This window comes from Hylobates moloch, unplaced genomic scaffold (assembly GCF_009828535.3).
Source record: "Hylobates moloch isolate HMO894 unplaced genomic scaffold, HMol_V3 SCAFFOLD_1, whole genome shotgun sequence".
NCBI lineage: Eukaryota > Metazoa > Chordata > Mammalia > Primates > Hylobatidae > Hylobates > Hylobates moloch.
This window is the reverse complement of record NW_026652276.1, coordinates 81,212,228-81,239,891: the sequence shown is the minus strand read 5'-3', so window position 1 is coordinate 81,239,891 and position 27,664 is coordinate 81,212,228. Positions and strand designations below refer to the sequence as shown.

Sequence of the window (27,664 nt, the reverse complement as noted above, 5' to 3'; positions counted from 1 at the left end):
TGGGTTATAGTTCTTTGTTGAAACCCCTTTTGTTCTTGTTTAGTTCTCTTTCTCTTTTTTTGTTCATTCATTCTTTCTTTTTTTTTTTTTTTATTTCTTTCTTTCTAGCCCCATATGCCATTTTCCTATTTCCTGCCTCATGACAGCAGGGAGCAGCTCTATTATCACCTTCACAGAGCTGTCTGCAAATGTGAGAGGCAATTCGATTTTGCTCAACCACAGGGAGAGTGGATTAGAAAAACTACAAAACATACAGAAATTGGCTAGGTGGTTACTGCTTTAAAATACTGCTGAGGTGTCTTGTTTGAGCATGTACTTCCATTGTAGTGTAGAATAATTGTTAAAATAAAATCACAATATATTTATGCAATCCTTTTTATGCAGGTTTTACAAATAATTTTTAGAGCACTTAGAAATAAATATTAGCTTGTTATCTATCAGACCTGGAGTTTGATAGTAGTGCAGATTACATTTATATCTGCTCACCAGCAGACAAACTAAACATGGCTGTTAAAATATGGAGTTTTTATCTGTCATAAATTTGAAGTTGAATGTTTTCTGACATCATATCATTATCGTGTATAAAAATTGAGGTCTTCTCTAAATCATGATCCTATTAGGTGTGATTTAGCTTTTCAGAGGCAAAAACTATCCACAAAAACAATAATAGAAACTGATATACTAGACCATTCAGAATGGATAGCTTCTGATTCTTGCTATATGCCTATATTTCAATTTATTTACTTTTTTTAACTATATGTGTTGTTACTCAACATATAGATAAAAGAGGTTGAAAAATCCTTGATTGTTATTAGTTTTATGAATTATATTTAATACCTCTTAAGTTTAATTCTCTATTTTAAGGTACCTTTTTAGTAACTCGTAAGTAATTCATTTAAGTAATGATTACTGTTTTACAAATACAACAATTATCTAATAAAGTCCCCTACCACAATATTTACAAGTAATAATTAAAGCTTAATTTTAAATATAATTAGAATTCTATTTTGTAGTATTAGTTCAACTTAGGTTTTATGATATCTTGACTCATGTGATGGTGGCTGCTTTGAAAAAGGAAAGTATAAACTTAAACACAATGAAAGAACGCATTCTCAAAATAGAGTAAATAAATGTAAATGTAAATAAATGAGTATGTATTTTATTTTTGGTTATCCTTTTGTAATGTTTAAAATGGCAATTTTAGTTTCCAAACCTAGGTTAAGTATTATATAATATTGGAATTTTCATTATTTCTAATTAATTGTAATTTACATTAAAATGATGAATTTCATTTAAAAATATGCATGTGTCACATATCTTAATGTTAAATTTAGTTTTTAAAAAATAATATATCTAAAATTTGTGAAATCATATGTATCACTGTCTACTTTTGTATGTTAGGAAGAAATCTTTTTGAAAAAATTTAGTGTAAATATCTATCATTGATGGTTTGTATCACTTGTTGGACCTAATGTCTAGATTCATACTATTATATCTCTTGAAGTAAGGATCCAGTTCTTTGTCAGTAATGCTACTTCATCTTTAAGGAGTCAGAGTTTGATTGTAATTTATGGTTCTTTCAGTGTCAAGTCCTCTCATCACTATGAATCAGATTAAATGCTAGTAAATCCTTAGTGTTTTAGTTAAATCATGATACTTAGGAATATAAACTTATAAAAATGAAGAATAGTGTAAGAGTCTCCCTCTCCCTTTTCCTGTGTGTGATTTATCAAAGCTGTCAAAATATTTAGTAAGGCAATGATTAGATCAAGAATTAAAATGACATTTTATATATAAATGATTTAAGTTGGGTCTCTGTTCACTTTTTATAAAACCACTTTCTTGAACATTTTATTTCCATTTTTATAAATTCCAGTATTTCTGTCTTTGAGCAATTAGATAAGCCTGGATTCTTTCTTGGTAATCTCAATTCATTCACAATAGTTTGATTTTCTTTTATGGTGACTTGATTATATTTTTATTGAATAATTGCTGTGAGCCAGGTATTGTGAATAACCATTTCAACTTATCTCATTTATTCTTTGTTATAATCCTAAAGATAGACCCTGTTACCATTACATGTTATTAGTGGTTAAAAAAACAAAATCAGGGCCAAGGAGATTGCTTTGCCAAAGTCAGACCATGAGTTAGCAGCAGAACAAAGGTATGAATCCAGTTCTGTAAAATTTCAGGGCTCAGGCTTTTTTAATGGCTCTTTAATTCCTTAATATTAAACCATTATGAATGATATATTCAGAGTAACTGCAGAATGCAAAATGAATAACAGAGGTTATTGTGAGGCCATTCCTTAAGTTACTGTGGATAGGTGTCACTCTCTTCAGCATAAGTCAGGGGAAAGAGTGTACATTTCCTCTTAAGTTCTCCATAGTTTTCTGTAGATATTATGTATTATATATTAATTGATTTTTTAATATGTGCTGTTCCATTAATTTTAAAAAACAATTTAGACTTATTCCTGTTGACTTTTCTGACATCCCTAGGAGTAAACACTGAAATCAACATAAATAATGAAATACACTATATGATAAAGAATCTGTAACCCTCTGCATATTGTACAGTACTATAAATGTTTTAAAATGGTACAGGTGAAAATCAATGGTAATTGCATTCATAATTTAAATGGAGAGTAAGCTCACAGAAGTTACCAGTGAGTTCTGCTCTAATCAGTGAAATAGTTTATAAGGTCTGCTTGCAGAATTTAGTTCATTTGTAAAATATACATATTTACATATTTTAAACTTTAGTTCTCAAGTGGCACAGTGGGGACCTCTTGCTGAATGTTTTGTTATCTCGTATACTCAGCCCACAACCAGATCCAGCAGCAAATTTAGAAGTTAATTCAACTTGTAATGTGACTATACTTCTTTCTTGAGGCAAAAAGAATGGTCACTTTGGGCAAAATCATAAAACTAGCATACAACTTAATTAGGGTATTGTAATATATTTATTAAAAAGCATTACTGCTTTAGAGAACTCATTTTCCTTGATGGGGTTCCTGTTAGTAAAATGCTCAGTTATTACCAGCTAACTAACTCCTAACAATCATTGTGTCTGTTCTGTGTTTTGAAAACATAAAAAAAGAATGACTAATTATGTCCAAATGTGTCTTCCACTGGTTAGGTTTTCTTGAAACATTTTTATTTAATCTGATCAAAACACTCAATGGACTTTAAAAAATGTGATGTTTATCTAACTGCAGGTCAGCTTATCTGCAGGTATTTCTTAAGTATACCTGATCTGTATGCTAATGATTCTAAGATGCAAAATGAATTTTAAAAAATGGTCTTTGTCTTCTTTGAGAAGATAAATTATATACATTTAGTGTTAGTAGTGAGCAAGATCTCATTCTGCCAATTATATACTGATAAACCTACATTGCATACTGATACAAAATATACTGAAATTGCTTGTTTCTGTAAGTATTAAATTGGTTGCTAGAGACAGAAATAATTCAACAAATACTTATTCAGAATGTTGTATGTGCCAGTATACAATAAAGTATTACCTGTATAACAAACACAGTAAATGCAAATTAAAATTAGAAGAAGGGAGAAATCAGTTGTAGGTTGCACAAAGTAGATAAAGCTTGGGTTGAGCTTTGAGGGGTAGGCAGAACATCACTCAGAAAAGAGGAGCTTGTTCCGCATGGGAAGAATGTAGAAACAATATCATTCCAAGTGGTACTTACCTCTTTGTTCATTCTTTTTTCCACAGATATTAGAATGTAAAATGAGTGGTTTGATTGGTTTTAATTTGTTTAAACAACTAGCATTTTACAAAAGATGGGGCTTTGGAGAATAAATACAAATACGGGAAGAAAGTTAGGGAATGTGGCCAGTTACCATGGCTCACATCTGTAATCCCAGCACTTTGGGGGGTCAAAGTGAGTGGATCGCTAGAGCCCAGGAGTTTGAGATGAGCCTGTGCAACATGATGAAACTCCGTCTCTAATTTTTAAAAAAATTAAAAAGTTAGTGAATGAATGTTGTAAGAGCATACCCTTTATTTTCAGATATCTAGAAGGTTGTGTCTTTTCTTTCAGGGGTGGGTAGCAAATATTTTACTTTTCCAAGAAATTTTATATTAGAAAGTTTTAAGATGGTGAAGGTTTTTAAGTACTCAGTTTACTCAAATAGTAGTCTTGTTTTGACCTTCTTATTTTATATATCTATGTGTATATAATATATATAATATACATATATTATATATATAATACATATATATAATATATGTATTATATATGTATACTCTCTCTCTCTCTCTCTCTCATATAGAGAGAGAGGACATAGAATAATGAAGAATACAGACTTAGGGGTCAGGCCTGCATTAAAATCCCCATTTTTATCTCCTCTTTACAGTGTGACCTTGAACAAGCCTTACCTAATTTTCTTGAGCTTCAGATTTTTCATCTATATAACAGGAGTCTTAGTACCTATTTCATAGCATTATGACTATCATGAGGTAATATATGTAGAGATTAGAGTACACATGTCATATTAGGAGGTGTGCAATAAATGATACTTTATTCTGAAGATTAACATAATTCATACTTAAAAGGATCAAGAACTAGAATATTAAAAAAATAGAATGTGAATGTTTCTGCAAGTTTTGATAAGAACAAGCCCATAAATTAATCTCTAATTTGCTACATTTAGGAATATGGTAATGACTATAAAAGAAATGAAGACTTCCCTTCTTATATTTTGTGCATGCTAACTAATCCAGGAATACTCTTCTGATTGGCCAACTTTTATTTAGCACTTACCATTTTCTAAGATGTTTTCCTTGGGCATGCTGATGAAAAGGAAGTGAATATATTACTTTGAAACTTGGGCCTATTAGGTGATTAATGTATTGCACTTAACCATTTTGCATTTTATTCATCTGTCTGTGTTGTCTTCCCCACAAAAGTGAGACTTCTTTGAGGAGAGATACCAATTCATATCTTGGAATTTAGTGCGTTGCAATAGTTTTTTAATAAATGTTTATAAAATAAAATCGAGGAATGAATTTGCGTCAGTGTTCAGCCATTACCAATTCTATTTTTTTAGCTTTTAGCATATCCAAAAAACTGCAGTTAATTTTGTGACATTTATTAATTTTTTATATGTCAGCATAGAGTCGTATATTAAATGACTGGAATGTGTGATTGACAAGGTCAGTTAGCCAGTTTACTCATGGACATTATCCTTGATCAGTTTGAACCCTGTAAAATTAGAGCTAGAGTTCAAGTTTAATAGTCATTTGTCTACTAAAAGTAGGAAAAGATATTTAGCATAGCTGCTATATTTGTAAGATTATTTTTTGATCAGTATCCCACGAGTGTTAGCTAGGGCTGGGTAGTCCTAATCATAAATTGTACACACCCCTTTTCTTTGTCTAGTTTTCCAGGTGGAAAAAGAAAAATAGGAAATAGAATACATAAAAAAATCTATTTCCATTCCTGACATAGCTCTGTGAGCATACCCTTCCAAGGTATTCTTGGAACAAGTTTTGTTACTGTATTATCTTTTGTTTGCTTCCTGTCTTTCACTCTTATTATCAGTTCGAAGTTTTATAACACTCTCAGATCTTGTGAGGACACCTAAGAAAATATTATAGGTACTAATTTGCGTATACTATTTATGATAGAATAACATGTAATAGTTTATCACATTTATTTAGCTGATATAAAAAATTGTCAGCTAGGTATGTAGAAATAATTTTACTTTTAAAATTCTAAGAGCATAAGTCGTATATAGAGGTAAGAGCTCCTATGGAGTTCTTTTAACCTGGAGCTTCTATATTAATAATATAATCTCTGAGCTAATTTGTTATGCTTTACTACTTGCTGTGCATTTTGAATGATGTAATGTGCTTCAAATTAGTTTGAATCCAACTGTTTCCGTAAAAATACATCATTCATTACCTGTAAGAATATTATTTATTGACTCTCACTTCTTGAATGCTTTTCTGTCTGTAGTCATCTAATTATCCCTGGTCATTGGTTCAACAGACACTTGTTGATCACTATTTTGTGCCAAGAGTACATTGGAGTTATAGAGAAGAATACGATTTACTCCCTGTCCTTAATGCCAGTTTTGTACCAGCAAGTGGAAATGTGGAAACTATGACTTTGATTGAGAGGCTTTTTCAGAACCCATATATTTTAATTTTTAAAGATTACATTCTAGATGTGACATTAGCCATTGTTAGTTGTGAGGATATTTCTGGACCTGCGACTTAGTTTTGTCAAGTTTAACGTCTTCTTGTCATTGTAATTTTCTTATGAGGGTAAAAATGAAGTGGTAAATTTTCTTCAAAGTCATAATTGATCTCTCAGTTGTGATTTTTAGGCTACTAATAAGCTGATTAATAGATGCTTACAGCCACGTTTCACTTTCCAGATAGTTTTACCATATGTAGTTTTAAATCCAAATTAAATACAAGTCAGTGCTCTATCAGTTTCTCAGTTTAGCATATCACAAAAAAGTATTTCATGAACTCAGAACTGAGCAGTGATAAGTAAGGACTATATTGTTAACAAGCTACTGATTAGATTTTGTTTATAAATAATGGATATTTTTCTTTTCTTTTCCTTTAAGGAAAAATAAACATAAGTGGTAAAAATTTCTATAGCATAGTAACCAAAAGTGCTTTTTTTTTTGAGGTTTTCATTTCAATAGATATTTATTTTGCACTGTATTTTGTGTGCCACTTACTCTGTTACAGAATGGATATTCAGTGACGAATGAGACACAAACCTTGCTGTTGAGTATAACTTAACCTAGTAGTAGTTGTTTCTTGGTTTTGTGTCAGGACAGCTATTATAACAAACAGCTTTATGATGTAGAGTACTGGCTTTGGCATGCTGTATAGGTACAAATCATACTGATATCATTTACTGGTTGTGTCATTTCATTTAATTGATTTAAATTCTCTACACTGCAGTTTCCTCATCCATAAATTGATAATATTAATACCTACACTTGGTTGTTGAGAGGATTAGCAAGATAATTTCTATATAGTATTTAATTGATAAGCAAAATAAAAATACACAAAAGTGATACACAGCAAAGTAATTGGCCTTTACATATGTTTCCTACTACAATGCCTTTGCCTATTGAGAGATAGTATTCCAGTGGATATACTTTGTATTTTTCTTTGAATGTGGTGTTACAGCACAAGCAATGTATATAGGTCCTTTAGTCTCATCCACATGCTCTACTGCCATGCTAACAAAGTTGAGCCCATCTTTGTTCTCTAGGGCCTTTTATTCCTGTGCTTTATATGGAATTGCCAACAGGCAAACCAGTTGTTTTAATTTCTCCACTAGAAAGGGATCTGAAGTCACTGGTTCCATTTTATGTAGGCTGAGTAGCCACTAGATAGAATTGACACTCTTAAGTTGATATCAGACTAGTGACCCATAGGTGATAGTCTCTTGTAGCTTATTAGTAGTCCCCTGAGGAGTTCAATTTTAAGCTCACTGTTTATTTGTCACTTGTGAGTCTAGAAACACCGATCATGCAGGAATAGTATCAAGATTTTAGGCATATTCAGTCATTTTTAAAAGACAGATAATAACCTTCAGTACAACTATACACTTTCTTATTGTAATTAGGAATTTCCCTAAGGAAATACATCTTAAAGTGTCACTCTAGTTTCCTTTTTTTTTTTATATGTCAGGTGTCTCTTGATGCAAAATTTATAGTTATAACTTGATTTTTAGGGTAACTTTTTTCTAATATTAACACTCTTCATGATAGCAGTCTTCTGCTTTGTTAACTGTATCAGTTTGGGTCTTCTGTGGATCGGATGCCAAAATGAAATTAGACATGCAAGAGATTTATTGGGGGAGACACCCATGTTGGAGAAAGGGGAGAGCCTTCAGACAGCAGTGAAGGTTTGACCCTGCAAAGGAGAAAGTGAAGGTAGATTGGGTAGAAGAGCCACAGACTGCAGCTAGTGCTCAGAAAATTTCAGCCAGGCTGCTGGGGAGTCCTTGAGCCAAAATTAGCCTTTGGAGGAATCCCTTATTTGGCAGGAATGGCTAGGTTCTAGTACCACTGCTGTGTTCAGTTGTTGGCTGGGAGCTGCCCAGGAGAAGTATGACCTGGTGTGAATGCCCAGTGGATCCAAAGATGTAAAAGCTGGAGGTTGTGAGTCAGTCATGCGCTCCACAGCAGGTTCTGTTGAAAGATCTGAGCTGGGCAACTCCATCAGTGCCACAGTTAGTAACACTGAAAACTATAGTATTATTTTATTACCAAGTCTATGAGGCATCATCATTCATGAGCAAATGGAGAAATTGAAGGGTTAAATAACTTGTTTGAGGTCCCTTAGCTAGTAAGTGATAGACCCAGAATTCTAACTTAGGCAGGATTGACTCCAGAGTGCCTCAAGCATTTAAACCTCTACACCATACTGACTACATGCATATGTTGAAAAAAATTCTGTGAAACTTTATTTTTATTATAACTTAAGTAAATTCTTTTCCCAGTGTTTCATGAATCTAAAAATGTCTAATTACCTTTTACCATACTAGTTTCTAAAGATCGATTTGTTTTCATTAAAGCATATATGTTCAAAACTTGTGGATTTACTCTTTGAATTTTGATGCATGTCTTCACTTGTCAAAAAAAGTAAATTATGCAAGTTACACCCCATCCCCCTTTTCTCCCAATATACTGAAGTTGTACTACAGATCTCTAGCTACAGTAAGCAATTCTCCGAGGATGAAGAAAGAAAATGTACATACACATAGGAATTTCTTTTCCAGAGCTAAAATTGACATTTTATAAATAATTTCCGTGTTGCAAACTTGAGACTAAGAAATCACAGCAATTCAGTGATATGCATTTGGCATGAGTCAGTTTTAGTTCTTAGTGCTTTTCATTGGAAATGGCATAAAAAGTAAGATTTCTCTGAATTTTTTATGCTGTGGGCTTACAAGAGACATAAGATGTTTTTCTCTTATAGATGTCTGGCAGTGCATGGCAGCAGAAGTAACGAAATGGTCACAAACCCCAGCAGTACTTCCCAGGTCACATGCACTCTTAATTTTTAAAGAATCTAGAAACAACCTAAGCAGTTGATAACAGGTCATTTCTAGGTGATAAAGAGTATTTGATATGGGTTGAGTGTTGCCTTTCTTTCCGCACCTTTCATTTTTATAATCATTTAGAGATTTACTTTATATAGTGATGGTTTTATATTTTAAAATATGTAATCTAACTAGTAACTGAATTTTTACTTTTTTTCTTTTTAGTGTTTGACATTGATTTTGAGGTCTTAAAATTTTTTTCAAGATTTTAAAAATTATTTCAGTTCACTTATGTTCACCTATATATGATGAACTGAATAATTTTTATTATATATAATATATAGGTAAACATATAATACATATATTATATATATAGTGAGCTGACCTGAGGTTATGGAAGATTCTGATTGTTTCATTTTTAAGCTCAAGAAAATGAATGCATTATAAATTCTTAAAACATTATTTCTACTCTGTGTAAATACCCATAGTCATTGACTGTAATATAAGTGCAACTGGACCAAAGGCAACTACTGAAAAGAGAGAGACAAAAAAATTACAGCTACTGCCAGAAGTGTTTGTGTATTTTTCTTTAAAGCAGCTTTGTATTAAACTAATTTGAAGAGCTTTGCTTAAAAATAGCTTACTTCGGATGTAAAAATTGGGAACTATAGATTGGTGCTTTAGAAATTTAGTCTAGTCTTTCAGTGACCTAGCAGTTGATATGAAAACACGAATTTTAAAATAAATAGCATATTGGATGAACTGTATTCTACTCATGAAAGAAGCCAAAAAATTGTGGATTAAACTGAGTTTTAAGTAATAAACCAGATTCATCATTAAAATGAAATGATAGATCCTTGACCCTTGGGCATGCTTGGAATAAATACGGAACTCAATATTGTTTTTAAAACTATTTTGCTTTTATAATCTAAGACAGATGTACAAAAAACATGCAGTTTTTATTTTGTATTGGCAGCTTCCAAATATTTAGTATCTATTTCCAAGAGTTGCAATTAGTAAAGCAACCATGGTACTGAAATCTGCACATCCCACAAGCTAATTATATTTGCAAGGTCAGAGTGAATACATATTTTCAGAAAAATAAAGGGTTATATAAATATGTGTCTTCTACTTGGCTGTTATATCACAGTTTGTTGATCTGGAGTATAATGTGTACAATTCACAAATTTGTCTGATAACAGAAAGTGGTGTGTGATTGTGTTTATTTTACTAACCAGTATATTCACAGCAATCACTTCCAAATATCTCTCCAGTAAAGATGTGTTAATTACAAAACAGACAAGGTCTTCTATTATATTAAAGCTACTAACAAGAAGACAGCAGGAATCACACATGTAAATAGCATCATCAACCCCTATTTTAGTCCTCTGTTTTGATCTGTGAGTTGCGCATAGACCAAAGGTGCTATTAAAGACTGAGTGTATGAAATAGGCAGCATTATATGAACAAAATTTATTCAACAAGAAAACAGACCTTTAACATGAATTTAACAAGCCTGAGAAATTATAAACTATCATATGCTGCAGATTCATGCAGTGATAATAAACAAAAAAGGAAAGTAAGAGGTTTCCCTAAGCTAGCCAAACTGCTAATGGTTTTGTTATAAGCTGTCTACTGTTGCAGTGACCTCTGAAAAGTCTCAAGGCACTTGTACCAGAAAAAATTAAATGGTCAGGCGGGTGAATAGAGATTCAATGTAGTATGTAGGCCTCCAGCATGGAAAGGAATTTTTCAAAGTCTAGCATCATATTCCTGAAAATATTCTTCATACTTTAGCTCAGAGGTTTTTGTTATTATATATTAAGGAGATAGTTTTTGTGTAAAGTTTTTTGGTTAAGTTACTGTTTGAGTTTATAAGATATAAACTGAACTAATTTAATGTCTATATACTTCACAAAATGAACTGTTTAGAAAATTCAGAGAGCTCAAAAAAATGGATTATTTCCCCTACCCACCCATACCTTAATTAATTCTTGGGAGTTCTTTGTTCAGTGTGTTATATCTAAGATTTCTGTTCTTAACCATGGAGTGACCATTTTGCTGTCATTCTATTGCATCATGCTGTAAATACACAAACATGGAGAAACGCTTTCAGCTTATACACACCATCGAGTGCTCACTAGGGCTTTTTTTTTTTTAAATCTTACTGTGGCATAATTAACACCTTCTTCACCCATTGCTCATTAGCGCACTGGACATTAATGAATCTATTTTGATAGGTTGCTCTAAAGGATAAATCCACTTATTTTCACAGCGCAAAAAGCAATTATAAAATTATACAGAAATTAAAATGTAGACTATATTGCCATGTTTATATTTTATTGCATACTAAATCTAATTTTGGTCTGCAGGTTGTTGAACATGTTAGTTTCCTTAAGACAGTTGCTATAGTGATGGCAGCAAATTCCTTTAATCTTAGTGTAAAGTAGTCATTTTCTATAGGCCATCATTGCTACTCAGGAATTGTCAATGAAAGCATGTCATTTTATTAAGTACTTGAATTTTTCTCTTAGTTTCTAAAGAAAATTTAAAAAATTTGTTTTTAACAGATCATGATATCTACTTAACTGGTATTTTCATTTCCTTTTTATGAAGTTTCACACCTGCTTATAATATTTCAGAGAAATAATACAGACTTCTACAAGTAAAATAGCTGTCTGCTGTTTTAGTTTGAAAGCATTCAATATAAAAAAGTATATAGGAATTTTGTTGTGATATATAATGAAATTTTCTTAATTTTGTAGTAGCGTTTTCTCCCTCTCACAAATGAATTTACTGAAATCTTGAAATGGACCAAAATGATGCTTTGCTCTTAACTATTGACTGTTAATAGTTACGGTGGCATTTCTTAATTTTGTATTTAAGTTATATACCTATCTTGGAAAATGGTCACCTTCTTCCTCTTTTGCCAACATTTTAACTATATCTTATTTTATGTTCTTTTTTAGTACGAGTGTGAGAAAATTTTGCTTCTATATTTTTAACAATTGTTTGAAGTTATTTATGATAACATCTGACTAAAATATGTCTGATAGTACTTGTTTTTATTGCTTTTTTAAAAAAACAGAATATGTTTAGAAAAAATTTTTAAGTATAAGCAATGTAGGCCATATTTATATATAAACATGAAAGTTAAGTGTGGATTAAGGTTATTGTATAAAAAGAAAAAAGTTTTCACAAACTATTAATTCATGTTCTGGGGATACTTTGCTTTATTTTGATGCAAGAGGAATGAATCTTTGGGAAAATGTTAACTGTTCAAAATAAAAGTAAAATTCAGAGTTGATATTGTAGGCTGAATGAGTAGACAGAAGCTTAGACTGATTCACTTGTCATCATGTTTTAGTCTAGGTGTGTATTTTTTGTTATTGTCTTTGGACCCATCACAGCAGTCTTTTACACAGGGTGATTTTCTTTCTTTAAATCTTGTTCTTTAGCATACAGCATACAGTAATACTTATTACAAACAGAATTTTCAGACTTGATTCTATTTGGTTGGCTTAACTATTTTTAATCTCTTAGTATCCTCAAGTAATAATTGTACAAATAAGAACAAATCTAGTTGACACAGCTTTTAAAACATTGATAAATCTTAATCGTTCAGCACTTTTAAAGGCAAAATATAGAAATACTCTGTTACTCACTATATCATCTTGCTTTAAGATTGTTTCATGTGATAAATCTATTGAGTTAAATTCCCTTAAAGTGGCAATCTGTCTTAAAGTCACATGACTTTACATAAAACTTTACAGTGTTGAAAAGCTTTAGCAAGTATGTGATTCTTGTTAATCTCTTTATGTGTAAGAGCTAACAGATGTTATTGTATCATAGAAGAATTTGAAGTATTTCTGTACACACAAAAAGAATATACCTATTGTAATATCTTTACCATGAATTTAGGACCATATCATTCCATACCATGTTCTTGGCTTAAAGCGTGGATGACCTTGGTTTTCTTATATTGTGCCTTTTATACTTGACAGTGGCTTGGACATTTAAGGCCATCAGACAAGGTATAAAGTCTTTCATAGTCACAAGAAGTAAAAGGTATCTGAGTAGAAGAGAATACATGGGCAAGTGCCTTGGTGGCTGTAATTTTGTTGTCATTTCAAGTACTCTGGTGGTGTAATTGATGTGACAGGGCTGGGCTTTAGATGTGGTCCCTTAACTTGTGCTCACTTTCAGTTTTAGTTTCTCTGTCATTCATTTTGATTAGGTAAAATTTAGGTGACAAACATATGCACACCAGTGAAGGCTGTTTGGTGTAAGTTTAGTAATGACATATTTCAATAATAAAGACGCAAAGTTAATTTTTTTCTTTACTGCTTCATGAAAATTGCAATAATTGGTGTCACCTTACATTACAAGATAGAGGGTGGTGTGCTGATGGCACAGTCAGCAGGAGGTTCTTTTTTATTAATATTATAATTAAATGATTTTCTGGATATAGTCCAGAAACAGATGCACGTTGATCATGCCTTGTCCACTGTTGCTTGGCATTATCACTTGCTTTTAAAAAAAAAAAATTGACTTGACACCTTATTTTTACAGGTTGTTATTGATGCCTTCAGATTGATCAATGCTAATATGATGGTCTTAGGACATGAACCAAGACAAACAACTTCGAATCTGGGTCACTTAAACAAGCCATCTATCCAGGTATTGCCTATATTTGATAATGTGTTAAAACTCTGTTTTCAATTTTAAAAGCCTGCTATAAGTAGTCTTTTTAAGTTCTAATTCTTAGCATTTTAATTTGCTTGCAAATTAATCTTCTTTTGTTTTAAAAGAGAATTGTGGAAATATTGTTGTAAAAGTTAGATTTGCTCATATGTGAGTCAGTTTTTAATGGGGTCTTTAAATTTTCCTATCATATTTGAGGACACCCTTTTTGGAAGCATAGTAGATCTTTTATCTTGAAAGCATTCTGGCTTTGCATGGTTAACATTATAGAGAAGGACCAATAGGAGTTTCCAGTGAAGGATGTAACTATTATCATTGCTTGATTAGTAGGTATTTTTCATAGCAGAAAACAATGGAGAAATTGCTGTATATTTTAAGATATCCCTATAAATAATTCCTATACTTAAAATGTTCTTTTTTAAAAAACCCACCTTTAAAATAAATCCTATAAAAAACATCCATATGTTACTTGTGATGAGAGTTTATGTCTTGCTTTTTATTGTGATAATCAATTACCACTAATTGCAGTTACTGGTATTCAGACACTTAATATCCTCTTGAGTGATTGTTTTCTTTGTATCATTCACATGCCATGGTGTTTTTATACAAATCTTTATTGTCTGCAAAAATTATTTTAAATGTGTTTTTAAATGCACCACAGTCTGTGTCTATCTAGTTAATTACTTCTCTAAAGATTAATTAAAAGGACAGAAATACCATGTTTGGTTAAGTAGAATACATAAAACAAAGACATTATAGTAGCTATTGCTGCTCCCTTCTGAAACCTTGCTCTGTCATGAGGTTGTCTTTGGGGAGTTGTGGCTTTGACAGTTAACCATGATTTAAGCCTTGGTTACACTTTGATAACTTTATACTTTTAAATGCTTAATTTTGGGGCAGTCACTCATCCGAAATCTTCATCAAAATTCATGGACTAAACAGACATTATTACTGCATTACTATTAACTATCGGAAAAATGAACTGCAAGTGTTTTGTTTTAAAGGATTGAGGTGTGTTGATTTGAAAAAAAAAAAATGGAAGTCAAGGAAAACTGCAAAGTATAATGAGTATGAAATAAGCTACCAGTGGTTTTGATTGGGTACAGACAAGCCTGTACTTGCATGTTCCAAGAGAATATATTATTGGACCTGTTTAGCCTGTGATAATGACCTTTCTTATAAACTCCGGTAGCATCATACTGCTTCATTATTTTTTGCAAAAGGTTAAGTAGCATCTCACAAGCCAAGATCATTGTGATTACTACATGGTATGTTTCTGCCAGAAGTTTTTACTAATTGCAAGTCACTCACCACCTGTTGCAGATTGCTTTTTTAAAATTAAAGCACTGCTTTTTAACCTTAAAAATCGACTGTAATCAATATTAATAACGTGTTTTTTCTATACCAGTCCAGTTTGTATTTTTTAATCTTACCTTATAGCCTGTAATTTAAAGTGCACCTTATAAAGCAGGTTTCAAACCTGTGTTAAACAACATGTGTATGTAACAACTATGGCATCATTATTTTTCCTTTCATTCTAGTTTGTTTTGCCTTCCAGTTAGAACCTGTAAATATATTTATTTCACAGTTTATATAGTGCCCATCAGAATGACATCTATCTGGGTGCTCTACAGTTTTAAGACAATTTCAATACTAAAACACACAAATGGGACCAAGCCAACAAGTGACAGAGCAAAGCCACACCTTAATACACTTTCTTATTTTTCTAAGACAAGCTAGAAAGCAACCCAGAAGAGCCTGAAGGGAATGGTAATATCTGTAATGGAATTTTATTTTATGTTAGCAGAATCTTTAACTCTGGGATCAGAAGCCTTTCAGAAATGTCATGTCTTTTATTTTGAAGGGGAAGTTGGCTGGTGTTAAGAGGGGCCTTGCTCCTAAACCAGCTTTCAAGTAGTAGGGATAAAAGTCTGATAACAGCCATCAGCTCACATGCTGGTGGTCACTAATGATTTTCTGGTAGAGAAAAATGATTCACTGTAGACTGCTATTTAATAATTTGGGGAAAGTTCAAATATGTTAAGTAAGAAAAGATTATAAAACAGAATATATTTTATAGATAGTGCCTATATATTTATACCAGGATATTAGCACTGGTTACCTTTGGATGGTAGAATTATGAGATTTTTTTGTCTTTCCTTGTCCATATTTCTTAAATTTTTTACAGTGAAACATACATTGCTTTTAGAAAATGTTATTTTTAAAGTACTACTTGACAGTGTTGAAATAAGCTAAGAGACAAAGGTTATTTTCACTTTCATGTTTTATATAATAGAAGCCACTAATAATCCTGATAGGAGAAAGTATAATGCCTATACTCTAGGCTTTTATATTAATATATGATAATGTATATTATTTTGCACTTGGAACATTTGGCTATTACTTTCAAATGTTTAGAATTGAGAGTTAAGCATTTATTTTAGTAACTAAATTTTTTAAACTATTCCATTATAAACTGTTCAGTGACATTATGGATTCTTAAATGTCACAGTAAATTTGAAGATTGGTAGTCAGTCTCATGGAAATTTAGTAAATATTGATGTATAGATGCATGTGCTAAGGCTAAGAGCCTCTAAGTATAGTGTTGAGTACAGTTGCATTGTTTAATAGAGTTAAGCTATTTGGAAAACATTGTTTCAGTAATTACTGAACATATAAGTTATAAAACAATTGCACTAGAAAGGAGCCATTGTAGTCATTTAGTACATGAGGAAACCTGAGGCCCATAAAGTTGAGTTGCCCAGGTAATCCCGTGAGGTAATGTAGGAACTAGTACTCATAATCAGATTGCTTCATTCTTTTATATTATCATTGGAAATTTAATTAATTAATTTTGGCATAGATAATATATATACAGTTAAAAAAAATTTAAAGTATAAAGTCATTTAGCAAAAACTCTCCTTTCCTCTTTTGCCTTCTGCAACTCAGTTCTCCACTCTAGAGGGAACCACAAAACACATTTTGTTTCTTTTCAGTTATTCTATTTATATTCAAAAAGCTTCATTTTAGAACGTGATTTAAAGGATATCAGTTACCACCGTATTTTCAGTTTATCAATATAAAATAAATTAAGGCAAACAAATTTGTCTTTATATCCAAGCACACCTTTTTAAGGAGCACGAAAACTTTTAAAAACTTATCAGGAACCCATGAATAGCTTATATATAATCCGTAAGCCGTGTGTTTTATAATGCACCCGCTTTTCCACAGCAGTGAGTGCATAGAGGTAAAATCATAAGTCAGTTGGTTGTGTGTAGTTCTACATGAACCCAAAAAGGACACGGCTGGTTGACTTATGATTTGGTAGGAAGGCACTGGGGGCACACAGCAGGTGAGTAAGTGAAATTGAAAGACTACTTGAGGATATCATTTGATTTAAACTTACCTTTGTTTTGTTATTGTTATACCTGCTGATCTTTCATGCTGTCTGTGTTAGTTTTAATGCTTTTATCTATATAATGTAATTGAAAATCAAGTAGATTGTGCCTTCAGACACCAGTTAATATTTCATTAGTACAGTTAGTCTCAAAAATATAGGGCCTAGTATCTGTGGGTCCATTAACTGGCTTCTGTATGTATTGGCTACAGCAGTTACTAGCTTTATGACCACCATGTAGGGTTGTGCAATTAGTGAGTGCATTGCGCAAACGTGCTTGGACGAGGGAGCTTCCAGCTCAACCTCCACTCTCTACAGCCAGACTATGTCTGCTTAGAGGACTGAGCACCTTTTTCTAATTCTCTACTAGGCTGATTCACTTCCTAATGTACACGAATATGAGCACAGATTAAAGGAAGCCCTGATCACTTCTACTTTTTGATCTGTACAGTATAGCATTTTTATGCACTAAAATTTAATTCATTGCTCCTGATGATTATTGAAATGAATAAGGATTTAATATATACTCTTGGTACTTTACAATCAGTCACTGCTTCCTATGGAATTTCATAGCTCACTTTTATAACAGACATTGGTAAAATAAGAATCTATTGTTAAAGTACTCATCTAAAATATTTTAATACTCATTGGAGTGATTTTTGCTAGCAAAGCTTAAAAATTAACATACTGCTTTGTTTCATCCTGATCCTTAAAGTACATAGACTTAATCCAAGAATTTCCTGATATGTATTGTAGCATAGTATGTTAGAAAGAACATAGGCTATGGAATCAGAATGACCTAGGTTCAGATCCCTATCTAGCCTTTTACTAGCTATAAACTTGGACAAATTAATATTTGTGTCTTATTTTCTTTTTTGTTTTTTTGGTTTTTGTGTGTGTGTGTGTTTTTTTTTTTTTAGAGATGGGGTCTTGCTATGTTGTCCAGGCTGGTCTTGAACTCTTGGGCTTAAGTGATTCTCCTGCCTCAGCCTCCCAGAGTGCTGGGATTACAGGCTTGAGCCACTGAGCCTGACCCTGCATTTTATTTTCATCTGTCAAAATACAAATTGAATTGCCCTACCTTACAGTACTATGAAGATTAGAAGATGTGTAAAGCAGATACTAACTGCTCATTAAATGTTCTCTTCTTTACCCCTTCTTCCTCTACTTCAGTGACATCTTAAGACCTACATTGTAAAAGTCTATTAGTTAGAGAAGTGGTGGTTATTTTGGTTAGTTTTTCTCTTTAGATTCCTGAGGGTTAACCCCAAAGTCCTTTTTGTTTTTATACTTGTTAAAAATATCCCTAAAGGTTTATTTCTGTACTTTCATGTTTTTCTAGGCTGCCAGAGGGTCCTTTAGGTCCACCAGAGTACTGTGGAACCTCATTTGAACACTTGATGTTGTCAGAGTTAGATATGGGGGCAGTTGTGAATTGATTTCAGGACATTCAGGATTATTGTTTCTTAATAAAGCCATGCCATTAGCTTAAGATTTTATTATGATTGGCCTGTTCACCTTGGAGATAGAGTGAGGTGAAAAAAATTCTGGTTAGTGAGATTGCATGTCACTGGATAAGAGCATGAGCTAGACAGACCCAGTAAAGACCAAAATCCACATAGTTAATTTGGAGACATGCATAATTATTTGAATCAATCAAAACTGAATTAGGAAAAGGGGAATTCCAGATTAATGTGGGTAAAGAAACAGCTGTGTTATTGTGGCTTTTTAGGCTTTTCATTTGAAATACCCATGAGCCCCCTAGATATCATAAAGTTAGATTTAATAAATTATGAATGATTTATAAACTTAGCTTATGATAATCTCAAACCTTATTTCTGACTGAGCAAGGCTACTGAAACTGCTTAATTTGTGCTCTTTCATATCATGCTTTGAAGAATGTGTAACCCATTCCTCTAAACCTTAGTTTTAAACTTGTAGCTAAGAAAAATACTTTAATTTCATCTTAATTTACTTAAAATAAAATGCCTTTATTAGAGGATGGTACAGGTATTATGTAAGAATATATCAACAGTTTCAAACATTTTTATTAGGGGAAAAATACTAATTTGTCCTTTTTAAAATCATTTATATAGGCATTAATTCATGGACTAAACAGACATTATTACTCCATTACTATTAACTATCGGAAAAATGAACTGGAACAGAAGGTAAGTTTAAATTTTTATCTTATAGGAGGAAAAAAATCTTTTTCAAACCATTTAAACTATTACCTGGTATGTGATTTAAATTCAAATTTTTGACCTCTTTCAGTGTTTCCAAACATTATTCCATTATTGATGAATTGCAGCACAAAATAAAGGAATATTTTATTGGACTATTTAAAGACATATTTTACCTTATTGGTAGGTGCTGAAGTGGGAGAGGAAGTAGGAAATAAATCAAACATTCCACTTTGGTTTTATGATAAATCATAAAAATATTTCTTTTAGTTCTGTGATTTTTCTGATTAACTTATCTTCTTCAATAAAAAGGCCTTTTGTAATTAAATTAGTAATATATTGCTCTGTAAATTTGAGAGGAATAACTTAAATTGCAGTTGTATAGTGCTTTTTGTTTGTTTGTTTTAAGAGATAGTAGAGTGTTGCTCTGTCTCCCAGACTAGCGTGCAATGGTGTGATCATGGCACGCTGCAGCCTCCAACTTTTAGGCTCAAGGGATCCTCACTCTACAGCCTCCCGAGTAGCTGGGACTATAGGCATGCACCACCACACCTGGCTATTTTTTGGGTGGTGGGTGGGAGGTAGAAACGGATTCTTGCTTTGTTGCTTAGTTTGGTCTTGAGCTCCTGTGCTCAAGTGATCCTCTCACCTCAGCCTTCTAGAGTGCTGCAATCATTAGCATGAGCCATTGCACCGAGCCTAGTGCTTTTAGAAAACATACCATGTTTACGCTAAAGAAAACTAAGCGTGAGTCAAAGGGAAACAGTTATAGGATTTTCAGATAATTTGTACTAGATTCTGATCCCATTTTATACCAGTTTTCAAGTTTGATTAGTTTTTAACATTACCTGACATTTTGATGAATTAGCATTCTCATTTGTTTCTATTTTAGGATTATTTCTAGTACAGTTTTTCTCTCAACTAATGCCAAGTATTTAAATCTGCCTGTTGTTTTTTGATACTACAATCTGAACCACTTTCCCCCTCTTTACTATTACATTAGTCATCCACCTAATTAGTTTCTTGTGTTTCTCTCTGGGAAAGTTAAAAGCATTTTTTAAAAGAACACTGAGTTTACTGTTGATTGATAGCCTGTAAGTTTTGGTTAGTGAGACCACTCTCAAGTCAGAAAGAGATAAGTAATCAGTAGCAAATAAGATCATTCTATCTAGCCCAAACTGTTTCTCACCAAGGTGTCTTAGAAGGGGATTCTGGTACATGGCAAGTGGCAGATGGAGTGAGCTGGGCTCTCCACGCTTACCCCGTCTTTCAACCAGATCACATCCATTTTTAATCTAATCTATATACTAGGGAGAGGATGTGCAATATAAGATTTTCTTTGAAATAAGAATTCTAATTTTGTTTTTTTAAGTTTGATAAACTAGAGTTTTAAAAGGTCAAATCCACTCATAAACTCATCTGAAGGGCCCAGTGCTTGAGCATGTGATGAGTGAGGGGAGTGGGGGACCACTTCCCCCTTGGCCCGAGGGGATCCTATAATGCTCTCTTCTAATTGCCTGCCTGTGAACCACAGTTTACTTCTGCTGTGATAGATTTAGTTGATTACTTTAAGTATATTTTTAACACTTATTTTTAAGTTTACATGGAATGAGTACAGTCTGTGAAAAATGGCATCATTCAGGGACAAACAAAATTCATTCAGAATATAAATATTTTATCAGACTAATATCTGACACCCATCTATTTGGAAATGTCTAGCTAATTACATCAATTTTTCTTTCTCTTTTTTGGGGGGAGTATCTCATAAACTTAGCCATTTTCCTTGGCAGAAAAAGCAAATATATAAGCACTTACATAAATTACTTAATGTTATATTTATGTTCTTAATAGCTCAGTTTAGCTGTTAAACTGCCTTCTTGGTAACAAAAGCTCTGCCTTTACTCTTTTCGAGACAACTTGTTTACTTAACCCCCAGCCTTACTTGAGGGTCGCAAGGGAATCCTTGTCCAGGTATGATAGGAATATCCTGTTGCTTCTTGGGAACTGTCTTTGTTTGCTTTTGAAGTGGAGGGAAATCTAAGTCTCAACACTTAATTATAGGTAGCTGTATAGCATAGGTAGTTGTAGCAGCACCCACATTTCCCAAGCATGTATTTTCTAGAACAGTATCAGTGGAGAAGCTAGGAAGGAATCAAAGAAACTGAAATCATCTGTGGAGGGTTTTCCTAATTTTTTTTGGCATACTGTCCTTGCCCCTGGAGCCATGGGAGAAAATGGGAGAATTAGTGATCTTGGAGACAAAGGAAGGGAATGGAGGAGTTTTTTATCTTCAAAAGCCTTATGGGTGATTTTGACAGGCAGCTTATTTTCCAATATAAGATAAAATTTGTACCACAAATAGCTGTAAACTTCTAAGCAAGTAGGATAATTTTTCTAAACTAAACCCCCATATACCTCCAAGTACATCTTCAGATTCTCATGGCTCAGGGATCTCATTTAAAGTATAATGGTTCTATTGACAAAACAACAGTCATTTTATAGCCATCATTTTTTTTCTTTTACTTTTCACAATTTTGTGAATCATCCAAAGGGAAAAAAACTTCTTATTTAATGATAGTCCCCAATTGAAGAAAATTTGTAGGGTAGGACTTTAAGAAAAACCGTCTTAAAATATAAACTTGAAAACTTAGGAACATCTAAGAATAAGTACTCAGAATTGTAAGTCCAATTTGAGAAACATTGAACTAAGGTGTTTAGTTTCATGATCACTGATATAGGATCCAACCCCAATTTGCTGGTGTGATTGCACACTAGATAATTTTTTATTTTTGATTTTTGGAGTCTCACTCACTCTGTCACCCAGGCTGGACTGTAGTGGTGTGACCTCAGCTCACTGCAACCTCTCTCTCCCGGGTCCAAGTGATTTTTCTGCCTCAGCCTCCCAAGTAGCTGAGATTACAGGCATCTGCCACCAAACCCAGCTAATTTTTGTGTTTTTAGTAGCCACGGGCTTTCACCATTTTAACCAGGCTGGTCTCGAATTCCTGACTTCAACTGATTCACCCGCCTTGACCTCCCAAAGTGCTGGGATTACAGGCATGAGCCACTGTGCCCGGCCTAGATAAATCTTTTATTTTCAGCTTCTTGGCTTTTCATCCTGACAATAAGGAAGTTTTACGTTTTTAAATTATAAATGGAATACCAGAATTTGAAGGAAACTTTGAGATTACCTAATACAAGCCCCTTAATTCATAGATCTCTAAACTGAGGATCAGAAAGATTGACACAAGGTCACTCAGTAAATGGGGCATTTATCTCGTTATCTTGGCATTTGAAAGCTAGGCTATATGAAAAATTAGAGATACTTATAATATAAATTTCATTAATTCATTCATTCATCAGATATTTATTGAGCTATTATTAGATATTGTTCTAGAATCTAGACTCTAGTGATCTTGAAATGAATAGGGCAAAGTCCCTGCCTTCTTGATTTCCCTTTAGTGGGAGAGAAATGCAGTAAACAAGTAAACAAAAATTTCAGGTTTTTGTAAGCGTTATACAAGTAATACAGCAGGTTAAGGGAAGAAAGATTTTGTTTAAGGTAGTGTAGTGTGACTATTTTAGGTATATTGTTGTTAGGGAAGACATCTATCTGTAAGGAAGAGAGGAGGGTAAGTTATGCAAAGATGAAAATAGCCTTCTAGGTAGAAGGACAGCAAATACAAAGGCCTTGGTGTTGGAGTACTCCTTAAGTTATATTAATATAAATATAGGAGCATTCTAATTGGAGTTCATTTGAATTAATAAAGTTAAACTTAAATCCATTAAGTCGAAATGTTTTTTTTTTTTTGAAGTTTTTTTTCTCTAGACAATGAAGGGGTATCATCCTCAAGGCAGAAAAAGAATTACTTTTACTTTTATTTTTTAGATGTTGCTAAATTTGCATAAGAAGAGTTGGATGGAAGGTTTGACACTTCAGGACTACAGTGAACATTGTAAACACAATGAATCAGTGGTAAAAGAGATGTTGGAATTAGCCAAGAATTACAATAAGGTAAAAGTTACTTCTGCAATTTGTTCTTTATAATCTTCGGAATACGTATGATTAGATGCCAAGCATTGTGTAAGTAATTAAAAATAGAGAAGCCTGTTTTGTAAATAAAATACTAAATATTTGCTTTGCAGTTCATCTGGTCTGCAACTACTCACCCTTGCCTTTGTAATGCAAAGGCAGCCATACACAATATGTAAAAGAATGAATGTGTTTGGGATCTATTAAAACAAGCAGCTAGCCAGATTTGTCCCATGGGCTATAGTTTGCCAACTCCTGTTGTAGACCATGTAATACAGTTGCACATTTGAAATCTCTTCATTATTTAGAGTATTTTTTTCTTGAAAGGGACGAGGAGTAAGGGGATATAGATAACAATTAACAGCACTTACTACTTGCTGTGTATAATTTATTTTATGAACGTTTCTATTTTTCATTTAATAATTATTTATTGAAAATCTAATGTGCCAGGTATATCATACATGTGTACATATAGATTGCAACTCATTAATGGGTTGAAAACCTACAATTTTAAAATACACATTTATACATTATACAGTGTTACATTAACAAATATTTATTGAACATCTCTTATACAAGTTATCCATAGAAAATGGATCCTTGCTTTATTTATAGGAAAGCAGGAACAGTTAGACAAGCTTCTAAATAACCAGGGCATTAGTTAAAAATCAGTCTGTACCATTCATAACACCTTCATATTCAGATTGTCCACAGATCAGCTATATCAGCATCACCTAGAATCTTGTTAGAAATGCAGACTTTCAGACCTACTGGCTCAAAATCTGCACTTCAACGAGCTCTCCAGGAGATTCGTATACTCTTGTAGTTAGACATTAGAGAAACACTACCATAGAGAAGACCATGGGAAGCCCTGTAGGAGCTCATAGGCTCTGACTTTCAAGCTGGCCAACACCCAGATTGCCGTTTTACAGATAAACAACATTCAAACTAGGCCTTAAATTATCAGTAAGACTTGAACATACAAAGAAATGTTACCCTAGCCAAAATAAACATCACACGCAAGGGCTAGGAGATAGAAAAGGCATAGAACAGATCCCGCAATCCCACCACTGGTTGCACATCCAAAGGAAATGAAATCAGTATGTTGAAGAGATGTATGCACTCCCGTGTTTATTGGAGCATTATTCATAGTACCCAAGATATGGAGTCAACCTAAGTGTCAATCAACAGACAAATAAAGAAAATGTGTATAGATATGCATACAATGGAATACTGTTCGGCCATTAAAAAAAGGAAATCCTGTCATTTATGACAACATGGATAAACCTGTAGGGCATTATTTTAAGTGAAATAAGCCAGGCATTGAAAGCCAAACACCACATCATCTCACTTATATGTGGAATCTAAAAAAGTTGAACTCATAGAAGTAGAGAGTAGAATTGTGGTTACCAGGAATATGAGGTTTGGGTGGAGCAGAGTGGGTTGGGGAGGTGTTGGGGAGAAAAAAAGACACAGGACATGTTTAAGAAACAATATGCTTGGCTAGCATGCATAGAACGTGAGGGTGAACAGTGGGGAATTAAGTTTTAAAAGGTTTTTGAAGTCCAATAATGGCACTTGGGATGTCAGGATAAGAGGTTTTTTTGAGGAGTTTTTGTTTGTTTGTTTGTTTTTTGAGATGGAATCTCGCTCTGTCACCCAGACTCGAGTGCAGTGGAGCTATCTCAGCTCACTGCAACATCTGTCTCCTGGGTTCAAGAGATTCTCCTGCCTCAGCCTCCCAAGTAGCTGGGATTACAGGTGCCCGCTGCAACACCCAGCTAATTTTTATATCTTTTGGTAGAGACGGGGTTTCACCATGTTGGCCATGGCTGGTCTCAAACTCCTGACCTCAGGTGATCCACCGGCCTTGGCCTCCCAAAGTGCTGGGATTACAGGAATGAGCCACCGTGCCTGGCCTAAGAGTTATTTTTGATCAGAGGCATGATATGCTTAGAACCTGACTTTAGAAACATAATTTCACAACAGTTTAGAAGGAACGCTGTAAGAGAAGATTTGAAATGGAGAGTCTGTTTAAGAGGAGCTTGCTGCTACCCAAACAAAAGGTACGAAGAGTCTGGATTACCATCGTAGCAGTGGGAATGGCGGTATCAATAGGCAAATAAATAAAGCATGGCACTGGTTGGATAGACGAAGTGAAAGAAGGAGGAGGAATCAAAGAGGAATTCAAAGTTTCCTGGCTGGGTGACTAGTAGTATGGTAGTACCATTAGCATTTTCAATTTAGGTAGAAGTAGAAGGATTGAGGAAGGAGGTAAAGAGTTTATTTTTAAGGAAGCAATTAGAAATGTGGGACTAGGAATTAATGGTAAAGGCTAGAGCTCAAGATTTCAGGATCATAGTTAAGATTGTTGTTGGTTATTACACCAAAACGTAGTATTTCCCTTTTAAAAATAAACACAGCTTAAAAAAATATTTTATCCAAGAGACAGTGTATAAAATTTACCAAGTGTAGCAATAAGACTTTTGAGAGAACTAAGCTTTAAAATAAAGTTGATGGGCCCATACAAATGAAATCCCAGCAGAATTAGGGTTGGCTTTGAAAAATATGCCCTGATTATAGTGTTTCAACTGGAAATCCCCATTAGTGCTAGATTGTAGGGAAAATATTTCTTATCTTTCTAGTATATGTTTTCATGCTGTGGAGATTAGATAAAGAGAAATAAATCACTCACCATATTTTAAATAGTTAACCTTTTATACGTAAAAAAGTTATGACTTAAGTAATTATTCAGCAGACTGTAGGAATGGTTTTCATTTCTCTTTAACATTACACGTTTAAGTAAATTTGTATTGGTACTACTGCCAGGAAATAACCTATTTATGGTTACTGCTGCCCATCTACAGAAGTTTTTCCTATTTTACAGTTTTAAAAAATCTCTGTAGTACTCAAAAACTTGTAAGGTTTGGTTATAAAATGAAAACAATGTGTAAGCTGTGATATGAAAGAGTCCAAATTTGGGAATGTAATTCCCTCTGTGATTGAAAGAAATACGGTGGGTTTTTTTAGTAACACTTAAAATATAAAAAGAAAGGCCCATGCTACCAATTCTTCATAGTATTCTTTTTAATTGGTTGGTGTTTTAAGCTAAGGTAATTACTGTTGTATGCCAGTTAGGTCCTAAAGTAAAAGAAGGTTAGAGAATAATTAAATTCTTACATCCCAAGTTTTCAGTTTCAAGTCTGAATTCCACACAAATTCTGCTCGATTATTATTAGTCATTTGATTTTTTCTAATTATTGAACCACAACACCTACAGTTCTGTTATTCCAAGTCTCCTAATTTATTCATGCCGAGATGCATCTGCTATTTTTTTAATTTTGATAATGTTTGATTACATTTTTGTAAATGAATGTGCAGGTGAAAAAATGAATTGTGAAGAACATTTTAAGAATAGCATAGAAACAAAAATTTGCCTTTTTTTTTCCAAGCAATGTAGTGCTATAAATTTGGAGATCTGACAGTTTACTGTTCAGGTAGAAATACTGACCTACTTAGTAACCTGAAAGAAAGTTTGAATATTTCTTTTATATGCTTACATATGAAATATGTAAATATACAGTTACATTTGGTTTAATCCAGTAGCTGTACTAAATGGAGAAATCTCATTTGGTAGTACAATATGATAAAAACAACAGATATAAATATTGGGGAAAACAGGTAAGATGATTATTATTTGGATATGATATAGTGTGTTTGCAATCAAACATAAAAATCTAAGAGAATAAACTTAGAAAACTCTTAGAACTGTTTTAATCAAGAATTATGTAGGTGGTAAAAATAGTTATATAAACTGAAAACAGTCGAAAAATATAAATAGGCAAATCAGTTCACAGTAGCATCTAAAATTATAAAATATTCAGGAATTAACCATCACAAGAAATGTAAATGTATAAGTGTGTATGACTTATGTGAAGAAAACGAAAAACATTTGTAAATAAATTGGGACATACCATGTTTCCAAATGGGAAGACTTAGTATTGTAAAGCTGCTGTCTGGCTTCCCAAAAGTTACTATAATTCTAGTAAGAATATTAATGTGAGCTTTGAAAAATTTGATAACGTGACATTGAAGTTTATCTTCATAAAATAACAACTAACATTTATTGAGTGTTTGTTATGAGTCAGAATGGCAGAAAATATTTTTACCTATAACACAGAGTGAGGTAGTACCCCAAAATGCATAATATTCAGAGAATTACTATAAAATATTTATTTTATTTTTGTTTTTTATTTCTGTAAGTTATTGAGGAACAAGTGGTGTTTGGTTCCATGAGTAAA

At 33.0% G+C, this 27,664-nt stretch overlaps 1 protein-coding gene across 2 annotated transcripts in view; it reads left to right on the top strand.

Annotated features, from left to right (window-relative positions):
• Window positions 1-27,664, top strand: part of PSMD14 (proteasome 26S subunit, non-ATPase 14) — a 102,917-nt gene that overhangs the window by 63,194 nt on the left and 12,059 nt on the right. For both annotated transcript variants that reach the window (XM_032755574.2, XM_058441660.1), the window contains 3 exons: window positions 13,619-13,726; window positions 19,244-19,318; window positions 23,220-23,345. In XM_032755574.2, the coding sequence (XP_032611465.1) occupies window positions 13,619-13,726; window positions 19,244-19,318; window positions 23,220-23,345 (309 nt within the window). The remainder of the gene's footprint in view (window positions 1-13,618; window positions 13,727-19,243; window positions 19,319-23,219; window positions 23,346-27,664) is intronic.